General features: G+C 41.2%; 1 protein-coding gene across 1 annotated transcript in view; it reads left to right on the top strand.

The window, feature by feature from the left end:
* LOC126355386 (aminopeptidase N-like) overlaps window positions 1–1,938 on the top strand; it is a 159,450-nt gene extending 157,512 nt beyond the window's left edge. The window contains exon 14 of the mRNA XM_050005680.1: window positions 1,027–1,938. Within this exon, the coding sequence (XP_049861637.1) occupies window positions 1,027–1,179 (153 nt within the window). The 3' untranslated portion in view covers window positions 1,180–1,938. The remainder of the gene's footprint in view (window positions 1–1,026) is intronic.
* The last annotated feature ends 19,333 nt before the right edge of the window (window positions 1,939–21,271 follow it).

Below are 21,271 nucleotides of genomic sequence, written 5' to 3'. Positions count from 1 at the left end.
GGAGCCTTTCTAATGATACCTGTATGTCTGATGATCACTCACCATCCAGGACAATGTAATGTATTCTGCTACTCAAGAATTCTTTGAGCCACTCACGTATCTAATAACTTATTCTGTATACTTGGACGTATGTTAGCAGTCTGCAGTGTGACAGTGTGAGGAAGGCATTCCAGTAAACTAGGACTTTTGCCTGTTGATCTTTAATCACACCTACAAAAAGTTACCTTAAAGAACTAATGATACAACTACCTATTAATACGCCAATCTCTTCATTAAAAATGGCTCACAGCCTAGGATCAATCACCAAATAGTTGTCAATTTCCAGATCCTGTATAGAGTTGAAAAATTTGTAAGAGGCATGGTCAAGGATTTTTTTCTTTCCAGTGAAAGTCTGGTGCAAATCAAGACATGAATAGTGATCCTTGTAAGTGGAAAAGTAGGTTATGACATAGATTGTTGAAGAGTTTTGGCATGAATTCAAATTTCCCATGAATTTTCTATTGGATGAGTATTTGCAGTCACCTTCAATAAATACTCTTCAATTGAATTCATACTGGACTAATAAAAGGCCGTTTATTAGTCGTTTTAATCAATTGGAGAAATAAAATTACAGGTTAAAACATTTTATTGTATTGTGACTAAATGGCAGGCTTATGCATAAATGGGCTACATATTTCAGAAACCTGACAAGGCATATGAGAATGTAGGCACCACCTAGAATGATAACAATATTGTATAGACAGTTAAAGTACAGAGTATAGAAAATAGTCTTAAAATAATAAATAAATGAAGCAACACAAAGAATCAACTCTCAGGCTTTAGACTCACTTACTTATTCCGAGCCAGACACACAGGTTACTGAAGAATTGTCTTTCTAATGATTTTTTGAAAAAGAAGAGTATCATTGTCCATACGATTGCAGAAACTCTCAAGGTTTGCTTCACATTACTGCATGAAAGGAGAAGTAGACAAAATTCTCAAGACGTATGACATATAAGTGTTTCATACATTGTGTTTCTGTTGCAGGCAAGCTTGCTGGCAACCTCAATGGGGAACCAAAGATTGGCATCAGCAGCATCATCAAGGCATACTAGCTTAGTGCATTGTCATACCTTGCGTCATGCTGCCTCTCATTGGTTACAGCATTGGATACAACAGCGACAGCATAATTCTATTTGAAGAATGTGACATACACCTTGCTATACAAATCTTAAATGATGTACAGTATAAAAGGAGCTGAGTGCTTCATGTCTCCAACTGAATTTTTTTCATTGTTAGCTATTCTCAAGATCCTTTTACCATTTCCCAAGTTGCCTGCTGTCACATAGCGCATTATTCGCTGCACAGGAGGGACTTCATATTTCAGTGGGAATACTCCATTCCAACAAAAACAGACTGTATGTTTACGCTGTATCTTTATAATGTCCCTAATCTTAATGCAAAAATTATTTTCAGGTTAAGACATAGCTGCAGATTCTTGTCTATTCCTTTCAACAGAGATATTGAACTTCACACAGAAGTGTGCATGCCCCACAAGAATTTTCAATTTAAATTTCGCATAATCATTCAGATACATTTTAAAGTTAAGACACAGCTGCAGATTCTTGTTTATTCCTTTAACCAGAGATTATCAGCTTCACTGGCTAAAATCCAGTCCCACACACTGTTCCTAAAATGCTGCCTAAACTATGAAATCCCTCCCTCCCCCAAATGGCCTACCATAAAAATACTTTTCTGTATGCATTCCACCCATCCATTCACAATGACCTTCATATTTTAAAATTCCACCAGTCTCAATCACTCACAAACCTGATACTGCAAAAACACATCTCCATGGCACAGGCTTCCCAGAATCACCTCTACTCCCTCCACAAGATACTGGTACAGTGCAATACTCAGTACATACATACCGCCTCTGAAATTAATACCCTTGCACTCCAACACTGGAGGAGCTTTTCAGACACCACCTCCATAAACTCCCCAACATGTTGACATCATACTCCCTCCTTGGCGCACCACTATGCATCAACAGTCATCCTGTTCACTGTGAACCCCTTACCATCCCCTCTTAGCACCCAGACCCTGCCTAGCTGACCTCTTAAATATACCACACCCTGAAAAACTACCTTCCAACACTCCACAAAACGCAGGGCCCATACAAACCAAAAAACTGTTTTTATCCTATCCACCAAAAACTCCAGTCCCACAAAAGTTTTAGTTCTATCCTAAGTCCTCACCATCTACCTCATACAAAAATTTAAACACATTAGACTTGGCAAAGACCTACTCTCCTTCTCCCAGTTACTTCAGTGGATACACTTCTTGTCACTAATCCCTCCAACCAAAGCCAGGCTAATACCATAACTGAATCGTGCCTCTACCAGTTCCTACCACCACCAAACTATGACCCTCTCCACCTGTCCACTTCGCAACTAACCACCCCATAGTCAGCTTACAAGAATTAATTACCTCCAACTTGGTCTTACCAATCTTCCCCAGAGCCCTTCGTAAGAACACTAACCTTTCACCAGAAGGGAGGACAGCCATACACAAATTGGAACACATCCTGACCTACTCATCCTACCTGTAGACAGAAGTTCCATCACTGTTGTAATGAGTTGCAGGGACTACCTGACAGAAGACTTCTGCCAATTGTTTGTCTGCTCCATCTACAAGCTCTACCAGAGTGATCCCATCCCAAAAGTCCACCATAGCCTCTAGAGCCTACTGAAATACACAGGCCCTTCCCAGAACCTCTTGCCCCAGTTCATCACACTCATCACTCCAACAACACGCCACACATGCCCCCCAGAATCCCCAAACCCAAAAATTCTGGATATCCCTAAGTAGCTGGGTATTGTGATCCTGATAAAAGAATTTCCGCTCTTGTTGACCAGCATCTCAAACCAACTGTACAAAACTAGCCTCCCACAGCAAACAGACTAACCACTTCCTTCAATGACTCTCCACCATACTCACCCCTTTACTGGTGGATCCCTCCTAATCCCTGTTGATGCCAACTCCCTATACACCAACATCCTTCTTGTCCATGGCCCTACTGCTATCGAATACTATTTGTCCCATTGTCTTTTTAGATTCGTAATGGACCACCTCACTCCTTTTACACATTAACAACTACACCCTGACTATCAACAATTTTTCATTTGAAGGGAAGGTAGGCAAACAAATCTGCAGCATAGCCATGGGCACCAACATAGTGGCTACCTATGCCAACCTGTGTGTTAGTCTGTTGGTCGAGTTTGGAATAACAATGCTGGGAGGCAGCCCAACAGCTAACACAAAGAATATGAATCGGCGTGAAATTTGCATAATGAGAGATAATTACTACTTGCAGTACTGTAAATAAAGCATGGATTCTTGTTGAAACTAAATTGGTGCCAAGAGCCATCTTTCTCATAGTGTAAGGAAAATACAATACAACATACAAATTCTGAAGTCACAAAAATGAATAATGTTTATAGGATAACTTTTCTTACTCTGTCCATGAAGATTTTTTAGAATTTCTGATTTTGCAGCAAACTTGGCGCTTAACAAAAAGTCAGTTGATTGATTATTACACATATGTATTTAATAGAAGTCACTATTAGGTTGCACTGATTTCATTAATTTACCTCTAATTATTTATGAATCTTGGAATATTTTGGCGTAATAAAAATATTTTTGCGGTTCTGATGATTTTAATATATGTATTTTCTTGCATTTTATGCACACATACCATTTACTACACACATTGTTGATGCCTGAGTAAAATTGACACATCCTTTTTATGTGATATCTTAAACATAAGTACTCTCAAGCAAGACTGAAACTAAAGTTGTTACAAAAAATGAATATTCTCCGGAAATTGCTCTTCTGCTACAAAGATAATTTTAAAAGCCTATTTTTGGCGTCTTCTGTGGCAACGTACAAAACATATATATAAATTAGTAATGAGAAAAAATAAAAAGGTACACAATTGTCCCCCCTCTACACTGACATTGTATGGAGGTGTAGAGTGTTAGGCAGGATCATATGTTTAATTGGTTGCTATCTGTTACCATTTGGGGGGACCGGGGGGGGGGGGCAAAGCCCTTTATTTCTCGGTCTTTTAGACAGACTTACGTACTGATTAACAAAATTCTTTTCCGGGCTATTATGCCGTGGTCTGATGGATTTCGCATTGTAACCCAACGTTTCGTTCCCATCTGCGGGACACGCTTTGCAGTCAGGAGACCACCACATTTATTTTGATAGAACTCAAGTACTGGCAGCCACAAGCGGATATCATGAAAGGCTTTACAGAGAGGCTATAGAGATTATGAAACACCCCAGGAATTTTAATAGGAAGGAGGAGGGCGTGAAATTGAATGAAATCTGGATGCCGGTGCTGAAGAAGATGTGTACCAGTCTTCCGCCATGGGATGATAGCAACAGCGGACGGCGGCAACCGACAACGGCCAATTGCGCTCGCGTATTCAAAACATGTGACGTCACGCCTATGCGCGGGAGCACGCGAAAACAAAAAATTTGCTGCAGTCAGTAGTGAGACAGTGTGTGTTTCGGAAGTTAACAGAAGCCACGAACCCCCTTGAAGATGTCCTCCGCAGATGGGGACGAAACGTTGGGTTACAATGCGAAATCCATCAGACCACGGCATAATAGCCCGGAAAAGAATTTTATTAATCATGACAGTTCCGGCCGTGAAAGTTTACATTTTACAATCAGACTTAAGTAATGTTATGTGGAGATATCGCTTCACCTTATTATAAGTATATATACTAATCAAAATAATCAAAAGGAAACCAAGTTATAAAAAAGGGATGCAAATATCAAATCTGTGCGTATTCAATAACACTTGGTTTAGTCAAGTCGCTTTCATTATTGCGCCCATGCGCAAGGCAATACTTTCAATTCGTGCATGTCCATATCACGTGGACTGAAACAGTGAAGTCATCGTGTGTTGCAACAGGGATTCCTCCACAAATATTTGCTCATTTCTTGAAAACGGGGTGCGTGTTTGTGGTAATTTCGATGCTGTGACAGAATACCTCCATTTTTACGGCCCGGGACCCATTGTTTACCCGTCGTAAAACGCTTAATCAGCAGAGAGGAAATAAGTCGACCAGCACCCGCCGATAAGTTAAGTTCCCATACAAAACACTTCTCCATTTATTCATAGTGTAGTTTAGTAAAAATTTTTGTAGGTTTGTACAAACGTAATAAGCAGCAACACACTTAACTTTTGAAAAAAGGTCCAGTTTAACACAAGTTCCTTGCCTAATTGCCGTCCACGTTTATTAATCACTTATTTTGCATAAAGTGACTGCTTTTTTATGCTGGTACTCTTTAAACAAGTTGTTATTTACATAGTTAAATTTTAATACATTCATGTGTTACATATTTTTCTGAAACTCCACTCACACTTACTTCATATTCTCATTTTAGGAATAGTTAAAACGCTACATTAGCTTCGATTATTTTCACAAACAATCATATCAGTTTAGTTTGTAAATAATAGATTCATTTATCTTCATTTATAGGATAAAAATGCATAACCTCAGTTACATCATCATCCTTATGTACACACAAGTTTGTGCACCACAAATATTTACAAAAGAAACATTATACATAATTCCTTTCACTTTATTTATGGGAGCTTGTTTTATATTTACGGAGCACGTGGGAAAGCACAGCATCTACTTAAAATACACTACGCACTGCTTGCTTAACTATGCTTAGCATCACCTCTAGGAATGAAAGGGAGAATCTATTTGACTACAGACCCATCAGATTAGTCAGGAAAGGACATATAACTCATGTATCATGTTAGACGTAGACTCTCAATCAGCATTGTTCATGGTGGATACTTTTTACGTTCCTACTACATGAAATAGACATTGTTCACTCCAGACGATGTGTAACTTAAGTATTCATGACATGTGTTTAATTTTCACAAATGTTGTTGTCATTTGTCGTGTATAAATTGCGTGAGTTATTTCTTCTCTTTGACGTGACAAATAATTTTTGAACATTTATGGTAAGTTCATATGCGACCAACTGCTGAGGTCATCAGTCCCTACGCTTACACACTACTTAATCTAACTTAAACTAACTTACACTAAGGACAACACACACACACGCTCACACACACCCATGTCCAAGGGAGGGCTCGAACCTTTCGCCTGCGTTATTCTTATGGGCGAGGACAGGAAGTAACTTCATTTCGCTGTGCTGTTCTCGCAAGCCCTTATCAGTGGCACTTCCTCTGCCACTCTCTTTCTTGGAGGAGTGTGTTATCTTTAAGTCAAACAGTGTATAAGGTCTTTGGTGAGGCAAATGCATGTAGCTTAGAGCTAGGCAACGGCTTTGGAGTGTTTTGTTGTGCATAATTAAGTGTGGTAAAGATGTTCTTTAGTGTTTTAGCCACCTCAGGGTCACTCTGGGATGCACTCTGGGATGCACTCTCTGGGTTTTCTCACTCTCTCTCACGACAGCAAAAAAGAAACCTATTGGGTCAAGGGCAGTGACCCATACGAAGTCATCCTGCAATTGATTCACCAGCAAAACATGGACATTAGAAAGAGGGGGGAGCCACAGCAATGTGGGGGTGTACCCCCTCTGCATCTTTATATACATTGCATTCAACATGTGAACTTATCCTGATATATATACTCCCCCCATGAACCATGGACCTTGCCGTTGGTGGGGAGGCTTGCATGCCTCAGCGATACAGATAGCCGTACTGTAAGTACAACCACAACGGAGGGGTATCTGTTGAGACGCCAGACAAACGTGTGGTTCCTGAAGAGGGGCAGCAGCCTTTTCGGTAGTTGCAGGGGCAACAGTCTGGATGATTGACTGATCTGGCCCTGTAACGTTAACCTGAACGTGCTTGCGGTGCTGGTACTGCGAACGGCTGAAAGCAAGGGGAAACTACAGCCGTAATTATTCTCGAGGACATTCAGCTTTACTGTATGGTTAAATGATGATGACGTCCTCTTGGGTAAAATATTACGGAGATAAAATAGTCCCCCATTCGGATCTCCGGGCGGGGACTACTCAAGAGGATGTCGTTATCAGCAGAAAGAAAACTGGCGTTCTACGGATCGGAGCGTGGAATGTAAGATCACTTAATCGGGCAGGTAGGTTAGAAAATTTAAAAAGGGAAATGGATAGGGTAAAGTTAGATATAATGGGAATTAGTGAAGTTCGGAGGCAGGAGGAACAAGACTTCTGGTCAGGTGACTACAGGGTTATAAACACAAAATCAAATCGGGGTAATGCAGGAGTAGGTTTAATAATGAATAGGAAAATAGGAATGCGGGTAAGCTACTACAAACAGCATAGTGAACGCATTATTGTGGCCAAGATAGATACGAAGCCCACACCTACTACAGTAGTACAAGTTTATATGCCAACTAGCTCTGCAGCTGACCAAGAAATTGAAGAAATGTATGATGAAATGAAAGAAATTATTCAGATAGTGAAGGGTGACGAAAATTGAATAGTCATGGGTGACTGGAATTCGGTAGTACGAAAAGGGAGAGAAGGAAACGTAGTAGGTGAATATGGATTGGGGGTACGAAATGAAAGAGGAAGCCGCCTGGTAGAATTTTGCACAGAGCACAACTTAATCATAGCTAACACATGGTTCAAGAATCATAAAAGAAGGCTGTATACATGGAAGAAGCCTGGAGATACTGACAGGTTTCAGATAGATTATATAATGGTAAGACAGAGATTTAGGAACCAGGTTTTAAATTATAAGACATTTCCAGGGGCAGATGTGGACTCTGACCACAATGTATTGGTTATGACCTGTAGATTAAAACTGAAGAAACTACAAAAAGGTGGGATTTAAGGAGTTGGGACCTGGATAAACTGACTAAACCAGAGGTTGTACAGAGTTTCAGGGAGAGCATAAGGGAGCAATCGACAGGAATGGGGGAAAGAAATACAGTAGAAGAAGAATGGGTAGCTTTGAGGGATGAAGTAGTGAAGGCAGCAGAGGATCAAGTAGGTAAAAAGACGAGGGCTAGTAGAAATCCCTGGGTAACAGAAGAAATATTGAATTTAATTGATGAAAGGAGAAAATATAAAAATGCAGTAAAAGAAGCCGCCAAAAAGGAATACAGATGTCTCAAAAATGAGATCGACAGGAAGTGAAAAATGGCTAAACACTCATGCCTAGAGGACAAATGTAAGGATGTAGAGGCTTATCTCACTAGGGGTAAGATAGATACTGCCTACAGGAAAATTAAAGAGACCTTTGGAGATAAGAGAACTACTTGCATGAACATCAAGAGCTCAGATGGAAACCCAGTTCTAAGCAAAGAAGGGAAAGCAGAAAGGTGGAAGGAGTATATAGAGGGTCTATACAAGGGCGATGTACTTGAGGACAATATTATGGAAATGGAAGAGGATGTAGATGAAGATGAAATGGGAGATACGATACTGCGTGAAGAGTTTGACAGAGCACTGAAAGACCTGAGTCGAAACAAGGCCCCCGGAGTAGACAACATTCCATTGGAACTACTGACGGCCTTGGGAGAGCCAGTCCTGACCAAACTCTACCATCTGGTGAGCGAGATGTATGAGACAGGCGAAATACCCTCAGACTTCAAGAAGAATATAATAATTCCAATCCCAAAGAAAGCAGGTGTTGACAGATGTGAAAATTACCGAACTATCAGTTTAATAAGTCACAGCTGAAAAATACTAACGCGAATTCTTTACAGACGAATGGAAAAACTAGTAGAAGCCGACCTCGGGGAGGATCAGTTTGGATTCCGCAGAAATGTTGGAACACGTGAGGCAATACTGACCCTACGACATATCTTAGAAGCTAGATTAAGGAAGGGCAAACCTACGTTTCTATCATTTGTAGACTTAGAGAAAGCTTTTGACAATGTTTACTGGAATACTCTCTTTCAAGTTCTGAAGGCGGCCGGGGTAAAATACAGGGAGCGAAAGGCTATTTACAATTTGTATAGAAACCAGATGGCAGTTATTAGAGTCGAGGGACATGAAAGGGATGCAGTGGTTGGGAAGGGAGTGAGACAGGGCTGTAGTCTCTCCCCGATGTTGTTCAATGTGTATATTGAGCAGGCAGTGAAGGAAACAAAAGAAAAATTCGGAGTAGGTATTAGGGTCCATGAAGAAGAAATAAAAACTTTGAGGTTCGCTGATGACATCGAGATTCTGTCAGAGACAGCGAAGGACTTGGAAGAGCAGTTGAACGGAATGGATAGTGTCTTGAAAGGAGGATATAAGATGAACATCAACAAAAGCAAAACGAGGATAATGGAATGTAGTCGAATTAAGTGGGGTGTTGCTGAGAGAGTTAGATTAGGAAATGACACACTTAAAGTAGTAAAGGAGTTTTGCTATTTGGGGAGCAAAATAACTGATGATGGTCGAAGTAGAGAGGATATAAAATGTAGACTGGCAATGGCAAGGAAAGCGTTTCTGAAGAAGAGAAATTTGTTAACATCGAGCATAGCTTTAAGTGTCAGGAAGTCTTTTCTGAAAGTATTTGTATGGAATGTAGCCATGTATGGAAGTGAAACATGGACGATAAATAGTTCGGAAAAGAAGAGAATAGAAGCTTTCGAAATGTGGTGCTACAGAAGAATGCTGAAGATTATATGGGTAGAACACATAACTAACGAGGAGGTATTGAATAGAATTGGAGAGAAGAGAAATTTGTGGCACAACTTGACTAGAAAAAGGGAACAGTTGGTAGGCCATATTCTGAGGCATCAAGGGACCACCAGTTTAGTATTGGAGGGCAGCGCGGAGGGTAAAAATCGTAGAGGGAGACCAATAGATGAATACACTAAACAAATTCAGAAGGACGTAGGTTGCAGTAGGTACTGGGAGATGAAGAAGCTTGCCCAGGATAGAGTAGCATGAAGAGCTGCATCAAAACAGTCTCAGGACTGAAGACCATAACAACAACAAGGACCATGAAGACAAGACAAACCAATACTCATATGGTAGCATTTAGAAGAACTTTTCCCGTGGCTCCATTTGCATGTGGAACAGGAAAGAGAATTATTGGCAGTAGTACAAGGGACCTTCTGCCTTCAACTGCATTGTAGCTTGTGGGGTATATATGTACAGGGTGTTTCAAACTGAATGTATCGGTTTTAAGGCTTTGTAGCATTTACTACATTCAACTCACGATTATAAATAATACATGAACCTCAACAGTTGGCTTTTCTATTTTCTTTTTTTCTCTCTCTCTTGCTTCAAGTGTTGAATGTGATCAGTTGGTAGGACATGTTCTGAGGCATCAAGAGATCACCAATTTAGTATTTGAGGTAGCGTGGAGGGTAAAAATCGTAGAGGGAGACCAAGAGATGAAGGATGTAGATTCAGAAGGATGTATGTTGCAGTAGGTTCTGGGAGATGAAGAAGCTTGCACAGGATAGAGTAGCACGGAGAGCTGCATCAAACCAGTCTCAGGACTGAAGACCACAACTATATATATACACTCCTGGAAATTTAAATAAGAACACCGTGAATTCATTGTCCCAGGAAGGGGAAACTTTATTGACACATTCCTGGGGTCAGATACATCACATGATCACACTGACAGAACCACAGGCACATAGACACAGGCAACAGAGGATGCACAATGTCGGCACTAGTACAGTGTATATCCACCTATCGCAGCAATGCAGGCTGCTATTCTCCCATGGAGACGATCGTAGAGATGCTGGATGTAGTCCTGTGGAACGGTTTGCCATGCCATTTCCACCTGGCGCCTCAGTTGGACCAGCGTTCGTGCTGGACGTGCAGACCGCGTGAGACGACGCTTCATCCAGTCCCAAACATGCTCAATGGGGGACAGATCCGGAGATCTTGCTGGCCAAGGTAGTTGACTTACACCCTCTAGAGCACGTTGGGTGGCACGGGATACATGCGGACGTGCATTGTCCTGTTGGAACAGCAAGTTCCCTTGTCGGTCTAGGAATGGTAGAACGATGGGTTCGATGACGGTTTGGATGTACCGTGCACTATTCAGTGTCCCCTCGACGATCACCAGAGGTGTACGGCCAGTGTAGGAGATCGCTCCCCACACCATGATGCCGGGTGTTGGCCCTGTGTGCCTCGGTCGTATGCAGTCCTGATTGTGGCGCTCACCTGCACGGCGCCAAACACGCATACGACCATCATTGGCACCAAGGCAGAAGCGACACTCATCGCTGAAAACGACACGTCTCCATTCGTCCCTCCATTCACGCCTGTCGCGACACCACTGGAGGCGGGCTGCACGATGTTGGGGCGTGAGCGGAAGACGGCCTAACGGTGTGCGGGACCGTAGCCCAGCTTCATGGAGACGGTTGCGAATGGTCCTCGCCGATACCCCAGGAGCAACAGTGTGCCTAATTTGCTGGGAAGTGGCGGTGCGGTCCCCCACGGCACTGCGTAGGATCCTACGGTCTTGGCGTGCATCCGTGCCCCGCTGCGGTCCGGTCCCAGGTCGACGGGCACGTGCACCTTCCGCCGACCACTGGCGACAACATCGATGTACTGTGGAGACCTGACGCCCCACGTGTTGAGCAATTCGGCGGTACGTCCACCCGGCCTCCCGCATGCCCACTATACGCCCTCGCTCAAAGTCCGTCAACTGCACATACGGTTCACGTCCACGCTGTCGCGGCATGCTACCAGTGTTAAAGACTGCGATGGAGCTCCGTATGCCACGGCAAACTGGCTGACACTGACGGCGGCGGTGCACAAATGCTGCGCAGCTAGCGCCATTCGACGGCCAACACCGCGGTTCCTGGTGCGTTCGCTGTGCCGTGCGTGTGATCATTGCTTGTACAGCCCTCTCGCAGTGTCCGGAGCAAGTATGGTGGGTCTGACACACTGGTGTCAATGTGTTCTTTTTTCCATTTCCAGGAGTGTATATATATATATATACACTCTAATAACTTATGTCACGTATAACCTAACTGTCGTTAAAGAGGGGGTACCCTGCGGCGCGGGGCTCCTAGTCTAGACGAGAGCCCCGCCACTCTAAAATCAAATAGGGCCTTTAGTTATATGTTGTTGTTAAGGTTTTAAGTTTTTATTATTTTTTCTTATCTTTTAGTGCCTTATTTCTATTTTAATATATATTATAAAGAGAAAAATGGGTGTTGGGAGTTTCTGAAGCAGAGACTGTACGCTGTACGTAGGTCGGCACCTCACTTGTTTGGGAGTATCAAACCTTGCTGCTCGCGTTGGTCGAGATCCAATGACTGTTAGCAGAAAATGGAATCGGTGCGATCAGGAGGATAATACGGAACGGCTTCGTATCACTAGCAGTCGAGATGACAGGCATCTTATCCGCATGGCTGTAACGGATCGTGTAGCCACGTTTCGATCCCTGAGTCAACAGATGGGGACGTTTGCAAGACAACAATGTGCATGAACAGTTAGACGACGCTTGCAGCAGCATGGACTATCAGGTCGGAGACCATGGTTGCAGTTACCCTTGACGCAGCGTCACAGACAGGAGCGCCTGCGATGGTGTACTCAACGACGAACCTGGGTGCACGGATTGAAAACGTCGTTTTTTGGGATGAATTCTGTGTCTATTTACAGCATCATGATGGTCGCATCCGTGTTTGGCGACATCGCCGTGAACGGACATTGGAAGCGTCTATTTGTCATCGCCATACTGGCGTATCACCCGGCGTGATGGTATTGTGTGCCATTGGTTACACGTCTCGGTCACCTCTTGTTCCCATTGACGGCACTTTGAACAGTGGACGTTGCATTTCAGACGACCTGTGGCTCTACCCTTCTTTCGATCCCTGCGATACCCTACATTTCTGCAGGATAATGTACGACCGGATGTTGCAGGTTCTGTAGGGGTCTTTCAGGATACAGAAAATGTTCGACTGCTGCGCTGGCCAGCACATTCTCCAGATCTCTCACCAATTGAAAACGTCTGGTCAGTGGTGGCCGAGAAACTGGCTCGTCGCAACTGTGGTATCGTGTTGAAACTGCGTAGGCAGATGTACCTGTACACGCCATCCAAGCTCTGTTTGACTCAAAGCCCAGGCGTATCAAGGCCGTTATTACGGCCAGATGTGGTTGTCCTGGGTACTGATTTCTCAGGATCTATGCACCCAAATTGCGTGAAGATGTAATTATATGTCAGTTCTAGTATAATATAATTGTCCAATGAATACCCGTTTATCATCTGCATTTCTTCTTGGTGTAGCAATTTTAATGGCCAGTATTGTATATATACATATATCAGATGTAGTCCACCTTAAGTTTATAGTTATAATATAGTTATTCCTTCTTTCTTCCTTTAGGCCCATGTATATAATTCTAGTAAATATGTGAGTGGGCGAGTTGCATTTAATTTTGTTAGCTGGCGGTCAGCTGTCTAATAATTAAAACTCCTGCGGCCATTTTTACATGTGCGTAAGTCGCTTTCACCTCGTCTGCTGATGTAGCTCACTGTTGCGACTACACCACAGTGTGTGTGGCAAGTTCTGCTCTGCTTCGCCGCTCCTTAAGTCAAACGAAGCCCTGTATCATCTCAGTTTCACTTACTTGCTACTATATGTACTCAGTGTACTTCTCAGGAAGTCAACCCACTGTTTTTCTGAGTCAGGAAGATTGCGATGGAATAAAACACCTTTATAATCTCTGTACCACATTTTTACCTGTCGTTGCCTTCCTGTGTTAGTTTTTCTTCGACCTTGCTCCATCTTAGGTCCTATTGTTGCATGGTTTTCATTTGTTCATAAAACTTTCTGTAGTCAGATTGCGTTATTTTGCTTTGCATAAGAAAATTTCTTATCTTAGAATCCTGTTCCAAAGGTCAATAAATCCATGTAGACCTCAAGGTAACCTCAATAGAGCATCGATTATGATGTTCTGACTACCCTTGATATAAATAATTTCAGAGATAAACTCTTACAGATATATACACCACCTTGCCAATCTCCTGTGCAGTAATCTGCATGTCAACAAAAAAGAAACGGATTGGTGATCACAAAATACTTTTGTACTCTTACTCCATAAAAAGTACTTAAATTTTTTGAATGCCCTGACTACTGCCAAACTTCCTAATTCTGACACAAAATATAACTTCCTGCCTCAGTTAATGTGCGGCTAGAATAACTAATTACGTTCGGCAATATCCTTCCATCTTCCTCTCTCATCTGGAACAAACATGCCCCCAGACTCGGCGAGGAGGCGTCTGTTCACAGACAGAAGTTCTTCTCCATATCAGGGTGACTAAGTATGTTTACATTCACTAATGCCGCCTTAATATTATTGAAATCCTCTTGGTACTTGTCATCCCACAGCCATGGTTTGTTTTTTCGTAATAAATTAAGCAGGGCGTCACTGTTCATCAGTTGTTTGGATATGAACTTAACAGAAGAATGACGCTAATCCTAAATAAGCTTTAAATTGTTTCTTGTTTCTAAGCGCAGGACAATTGCATATGGTATGGAATTTCCTAGGCTCGGGGAGGATACGTTGTTCAGAGATAATGTAACAAAGAAATTTTACCTTCTTCCTGCCAAAGTCAAACTTTTTAAATTTGGCTGTCACCTTGTATTCTGAAAAAACGATGTAAAACTTTCTCAGTCAGCTGAATGTGTTCTGACCAAGTGGGAGTGGCGATTAACAAGTTGCCAACATAGTCTGTAAACTTGCGAAGTAGCTCTGGTCCTAGTACTTTATCTGGGATTGCGATGAATACACCTGCACCTATATTCAGGCCAAATGTCAGGATGCAGAAATCAAAGCTTCTACCACCATCTACGAAAGTTGTGTACTTTTTACTATCTGAATAGAGTTTGATTTGTCGGTAGGAGGTTCTCAGGTCCAGTATGTTAAATTCCCGGGTATTATGGAACTTCAACAGTTGTTCATCAAGGTTGTCAGACCTGATTTGAACTGGTACTAGCATCTTATTAATACCCCAAGCGCCCTGCACCAATCTTACCGATCCGTCTGGTTTACTTACATGCAAAATGGGGCTACAGTAAGTTGAAAAGGAAGGCTGAATGATCCCCTATTTAATCAGTCAATTTTTCTCGTACTGCCTCTCTTTTCATCCAAGGAATGGGATACGATGATACACAAAAAGTTTCATGTGGGTAAACATCCGTTTTGTACAGATAATCCTTGATAACTCTGGGCAGATGTGCAAGTTCCTGTCGCTCCTTTTCATTTAAGGTGCTGGACTTACCTTTTCTCTACCATTCAATAGTTTACGTCTGATTCGGACACTTCTTCCTTATAGTGAGTGTTTACAAATAACGCAGTAGGAAATACAAATTGAACTGTCCACATTAGACTCCACCTTCTGCTTAACCTTCTTGTGTGGTATTATTAAATCGACAGAAAATACCTATTCGTTTACAAGGAAGTAGCGTTTTGTACAGATAATCCTTGATAACTCTGGGCAAATCTGCAAGTTCTTGTTGCTCCTGTTCATTTAAGGTGCTGGACTCACCTTTTCTCTACCATTTCCTAGTTTACATGTGATTCCGACACTTCTTCGTTATAGTGAGTGTTTACAAATAATGCAGTAGGAAATACCAATTGAACTGTCCACATTAGACTCCTCCTTCTGCTTAACCTTCTTGTGTGGTATTTTTATTAAATCGACAGAAAATACCTATTCGTTTACAAGGAAGTACCGTTTACCTCTTCCTGTGTCAGTTTACGGCTTATAAGTTCTAAATGTGTCCATCCCAATCATACAATTTAATATTAATTTGTTAATGATAAGGAAATTACATTTGACAGTAATGTGTGCTATTTTCAGTGGAATAAATGCTTGTAACTTCACTACTTTTGATTTGTTTCCAGTGGCCGTCTGTATTCTACAATTCAGCACTGGGAATGTGGGAATTTTACTCTTTTCTTTAACTCTTGGAAAAATTCTGTTGACACTAAGTTAATCATTGCACCTGTGTCCAGAACTAAGTGTACTTCCATGTAAAATATTGTTATCTTTATTACTGCCTGTACTTACTCTTCGTACAAGTTTTCCTGAACTTCCTCCTCATGTCGGCATAAATCATCTTACATGCCGCCTTGTTCATTGTATCTCACAAAACATTTGTTAACAAGTGTGTTGTCCCCACTCCCTACCCGGCCAGCAGTGTGGGGCCTCACAGCGACTGGTTGGAGTTTTCTGTCGGTGCAGGAGCATTGACCTTGGTGACCAGAGTAACTTCAGTGAGCTGTACAGTGTGTGTCGAGTTAAACCAATTCATGTCACTGGCTGCATGTGACCCATCTCCGTGCGAATTCGTGTTGGTAGTAGTGAAATTATAGTTCGCACTACAGTAGAGTCTCGATAGTTCGAGTTTCCAATAATCCGAGCCTCTCTTTTTTTTACTGACATGATAAGTAATGAAAACATCATTGCAAAAGATAAATAGGGAGAGTGCAGCTCAATGACAAAGCAGACAACAATGCAATCAACACCGACGATTAGCTCGTTGCCCTGTTGCACGAACATCTGTTGCCAGTATGGCACGAAATACCCCGGCTGCTGCCGACTGCTACCGATCAAAACTGGGGAGTTCATACGCTGCTGCGTTGTGTGTCGTTTTATTTGTTGACTGTGTGTTCCGTTGTACACCGTGCAAAGATGAGTGCTGTAACAAAAATGAGGAAATTTGCGCCTTTGCATCTAAAATTAGAAGCACTAAGACGACTTGACAGAGGAGAAACAATAAAAAAACTTGCTCTCGAATGTAGTGTCAGTGAAGTTACTGTTTGCGACTGGCGAAGAAACCGACGTAAACTGGAATAGTTTTGTTCACAGAAATGCTCACACGAATCTCTCAGTCGAAGAAATATAAAGAAGTCAGACTTCGAAAAAACAGGTGAGGCGTTGTTCATGTGGTTTACCCAATAGAGACAGAAGGATGCTCCGATTTCTGGCTCAATCTTGCAAGAAAAAGCTTTGTTTTTCAGAAACCAGCTGCAGGAAGGAGATGACAATTTCGCCGCTAGTGTGGGCTGGCTCTACAAGTGGAAGAAGAGGCAAGGAGTGCGTCACATAGACGTATGTGGAGAAAAACTCTCTGGTGACGCTCCGGTTGTTTCAAAATTTATCGTCGAGTTTAAAAAAATCATAACTGACGAAAATTTATCTAATGAACAAATATATAATTGTGACGAAACTGGGCTAAATTTTCACATGTTACCAGCGAGAACACTTGCTTCTTGTGAAGTAAAAAGTGCTCCTAGGCACAAAAAATGCAAAGAGCGGCTCACAGTTATAGCAGCTTCAAATGCAACTGGAAACCACAAACTAAAACTAGTTGTGATTGGGAAGCCTGCGAAACGAAGAGCATTCAAGAATGTATCCATACCAGCTCTTCCAGTTGTCTATACACATCAGAATAACGCCTGGATGAATCAGGAAATTTTCAAGAACTGGTTTTTTAACTCATTTGTATCTGACTGCAAGAATTTTAAAAAGAAAGGGGATTGCCATGCAAAACAATTTTGCTCCTGGATAATGCGTCTTCACATCCAAGTGCAGAAGAATCCTGCATTCCGAAGACAACGAAAGCATGGTAGGAGCTTTGAAGAAAGTGACTTTGCAGGACGTCGTGTACTGGATTAGCGAATCTTGGAGCGAAATAAAGTCAGACACAATTTCTAAGTCATGGAGGAAAATTCTACAGGAAAGTATGCCACACACAGAAACTGAAGATTTAGCAGATAAGGACGATCAACTATTGTGTAATTTAATCAGAAGATTGCCAGGGTGTGAAGAGGCAGAAGAGGTGGAAGTAGGCGAGAGGTTAAATTCGGATGAACAGTTGGAAGTGACAGACTCTTCTATAATTGACATGTTTAACATTCCATCGCAGTGTGAGAGTGACGAGGATGACGAGGCAGAGGCTGTACCGATGATGAGTCACACTGATGGCTACGATGCTCTCGAGGCCGCCATATGCTACGTGAAACAACAGCCTGAGGCGACACCAACTGATACTGCTCCTGAGACGGTGGCGTGACATTGCCCCGAGGAAACGTTACAGCTTCGCCGAACAAAAGATACTTCACTATTACTTGTCTAAATAAATAATTGTTGTTATTCTGCCAATGCAAATGCATGTGTAAATACTTTTATTTTAATAAAGTTCATATTTTGACCTGTATTACTTAGAATATCATAATATTTCTTTTTCCCATTTAAATTTCAATAGTCCAAGTTTTCGATAGTTCGAGGTGGTTCCGGTCCCGTTCTCCTCGAACTATCGAGACTCTACCGTATTATGTTGTCCGAAGGTTGGCTACGGTATAGCGTGTGGCATTTGATTGTTGCCAACCGCTTGCCACTGAATCGGTTGGCTGTTACCATTTACGGGTGGTGGATAGCCTTGTACTGGCAGACCGTTGTTCACTTCTCCATTATAATTGTTCTGTTGTTCTGATGTCCTCACTTAAATCTTTTGTTTTTCCCTTTTCCATTACCATATCCATTCCCTTTCCGTATGTACTGTGTTGGATTTGATTGCCAAGCTGATTGTGTAGTAACATCGTTATTTACAGGCTGGTTTCCAAAGACAGGATGAGCTGTTTCTTTATCTGCTGCTTTATGTTGCCATGTTGGCTCTTCATAAATCATATCAATGGAATACAAAACCGACAAAAAGTACTCGGTGTCGTCTTCTGGTGTAGTTACTAATTTTTCCCCTATGTTTGGTGGAAGTCGGGTCTTTAATATTTTCAATATATCGACCTGTGATATGGAATTGGTTCCATATCTGGTCTTATTTAAATACTTTTCGAAATAACCCCATAAGCTTCCATGCTTGCCATTAAATGGAGTCGGGTTAAAGACTTCACGTCTTAATCTCTTTTGAATGGCTTTCGACTATCTAAGAAAGCACATTTAAATAGCTCATAACTGTGACAACGTTCTGCCATTTCAGTGGCCCACAAAAGAATTCATCTTGGGAGTAATCAACAACAAATCTTTTGAGCCTCTGTTCAGTTATGTGGAAGTACTTTGCAGAACGCACTACCGGGTTCATCTGATTTCCATCTGTTAAATACATGGGAAACTGCCTATGTCCAGGCAACCCTTCATCAGTGAAGATGGATGTTAAACATGTGGTATTATCTGAGATCAGTGTATTGTTACAAGTGTGCAGAGTACTGTGTGGTAAATGTGTATGTGTCGTAAATACTGCTGTAGATAAATTATAAAGTACGAATTTTGCAATCTTCACTTGCGTTTGCTATTGGTCTTGTGATAAGATGTGGATAACTATTACTCGCATCTGTCTTGGGCATAGGTAGTTGAATATTAGTAACCTACCCTACTTCATTTGATGACTCTGATTTCCTTTCCTTCCTGGCCTCTTCTGCGACATGTATTTTGCATTCAGACACTACCTTCTGTGCGAATGTACTACTTTTGATCTAAGGTACCTGCTTCTGCTCTTTTGGTTTCAACATCTAAATTTTTCCCTATCTGAGTTCTTTCTCCTTTGGCACATTCAGACTAATTCCAAGCTTTCTACTCTTAATGTTAGCTCCTCTACTGCCAATGGTAAACCTTCATAGTCCTTTTGTAGCTTTTTGGCAGCAGTGGTCACTTTCTTTATAGTATTACACATTTGGTTTTGATTTGCTCTTATACCATTATTCTCTTCAATTCACTTCATAAGTGTTCTTGACTGACACTAATTGAACCTACCTTTTTGTTCAAAACATCAATACTGTCTTTAACATCAGAAATAACCTCCCATTTTAATTGCTTTCTCATTTCTTTAAAATTTTCTTATATCTCTGTGTGTAGATTTTCTGTCAGCTCATTGAATTTTTGTGTGACACTGTTTTGGAAATCTTCGAAGACGTGTATTTGTTCTGTTCTGAAATCTAAAAACCTTGTGACAATCGTTACATTTTGTGTTCAAGTTACTAAGCTGTTGTGTAGCTGTATTGAATTTTGTGTTCGTATAATGGAATTTAGTGTTCATAGTTGTCAGTATTTGCTGTAACTGCACAGTGATGATACTATTAACATTGCTATCTGCTGTACTTCGCATGTGAATATTCGGATTACCGATAATCAGTGTCCGTCCTATGTTGTCAAATTACATTACTGTTTCACATTCCTCTGTTTCGATGAGGTATGATATATCGGTTTGGAAGATGCATGACAGTCTCATTGATAGTCATCATGGTATGGTTATAGTTTGTCTGTGTCTCTCTGCTGTCATTTGTTACATCTGTGATACCTATTTCTGATTTATATCGGCTTTCTGCTAGCTGCGTAGTTGGCGCATCGTTTTAGTTTATCTGTTTGTGCAAATCACTGTCATCTTGGCCAATTGCATCTTCTGTATTATGGTCAAGAATGATTAATTTTTGGTCAGCCATATTGATTGTGCTAGCAATTACTGATAAAACTAATGAAAAGCAGTAGAAAATTTTAATGTAAATGAATCTTGCACCTGAAGACTGAAATTTTCTGTGAAATCACGTTTATATAAATTACTGTCAATATGTCGAAAAATATTATGACACAAATGATTGAAATTTTCATAATAATTTACACTATATTGATGATTCAAAGATTGGTATTATTTTCGAGTCCTTTTGATTAATAAATTTTCTACTAGGGAAACAGTGAGGAAAAATAAAAGAAAGGGAGGTGAAGCATAATCATGAAAGCTATTGCACAAATATTCTACCTTTTCTGCAAGCAGCTCACTTATATCTCCCATTGGTGGATAAACTGGTCTTTTTAATTATCCACTCCTTGCTTTTTACATTATGCTCCTAGTTTTCATGTAATATGGCTTTTGTTGCAGTCGTATTCAGGCAACAAGATAATAGACAAAAACTAGTTTTTCTTTTACATAATAATGACAGAATTTTCGCGTATGTTCATTTAACGATTGCTAGAAAAAGTCTTTTCATGTTTAGCTATGACTCTGTCCTGTCACAGACGCCAATCGTGTTAGTCGGTTGGTTGATTTTGTAATAACAGTGCTAGGAGGCAGCCCAACAGCTAACGTAAAAAGTATGAATCAGCATGAAATTTACATAATGAGATATAATTACTACTTGCAGTACAGGAATTAAAGCATGGATTCTTGTTGAGACTAAATTGGTACGATGAACCATTTTCCTCATAGCTTAAGAAAAATACAATGCAATGTATGAATACTGAAGTCACAGAAATGAATAACGTATATTGGATAATTTTTCTTAATTTTTTCCCTAGCAAACATGGTGCTTGACAATAAGT

The sequence above is a fragment of the Schistocerca gregaria genome, chromosome 3 (assembly GCF_023897955.1).
Source record: "Schistocerca gregaria isolate iqSchGreg1 chromosome 3, iqSchGreg1.2, whole genome shotgun sequence".
Taxonomy (NCBI): Eukaryota; Metazoa; Arthropoda; class Insecta; order Orthoptera; family Acrididae; genus Schistocerca; species Schistocerca gregaria.
This window is presented reverse-complemented; position numbering and strand designations above follow the sequence as displayed.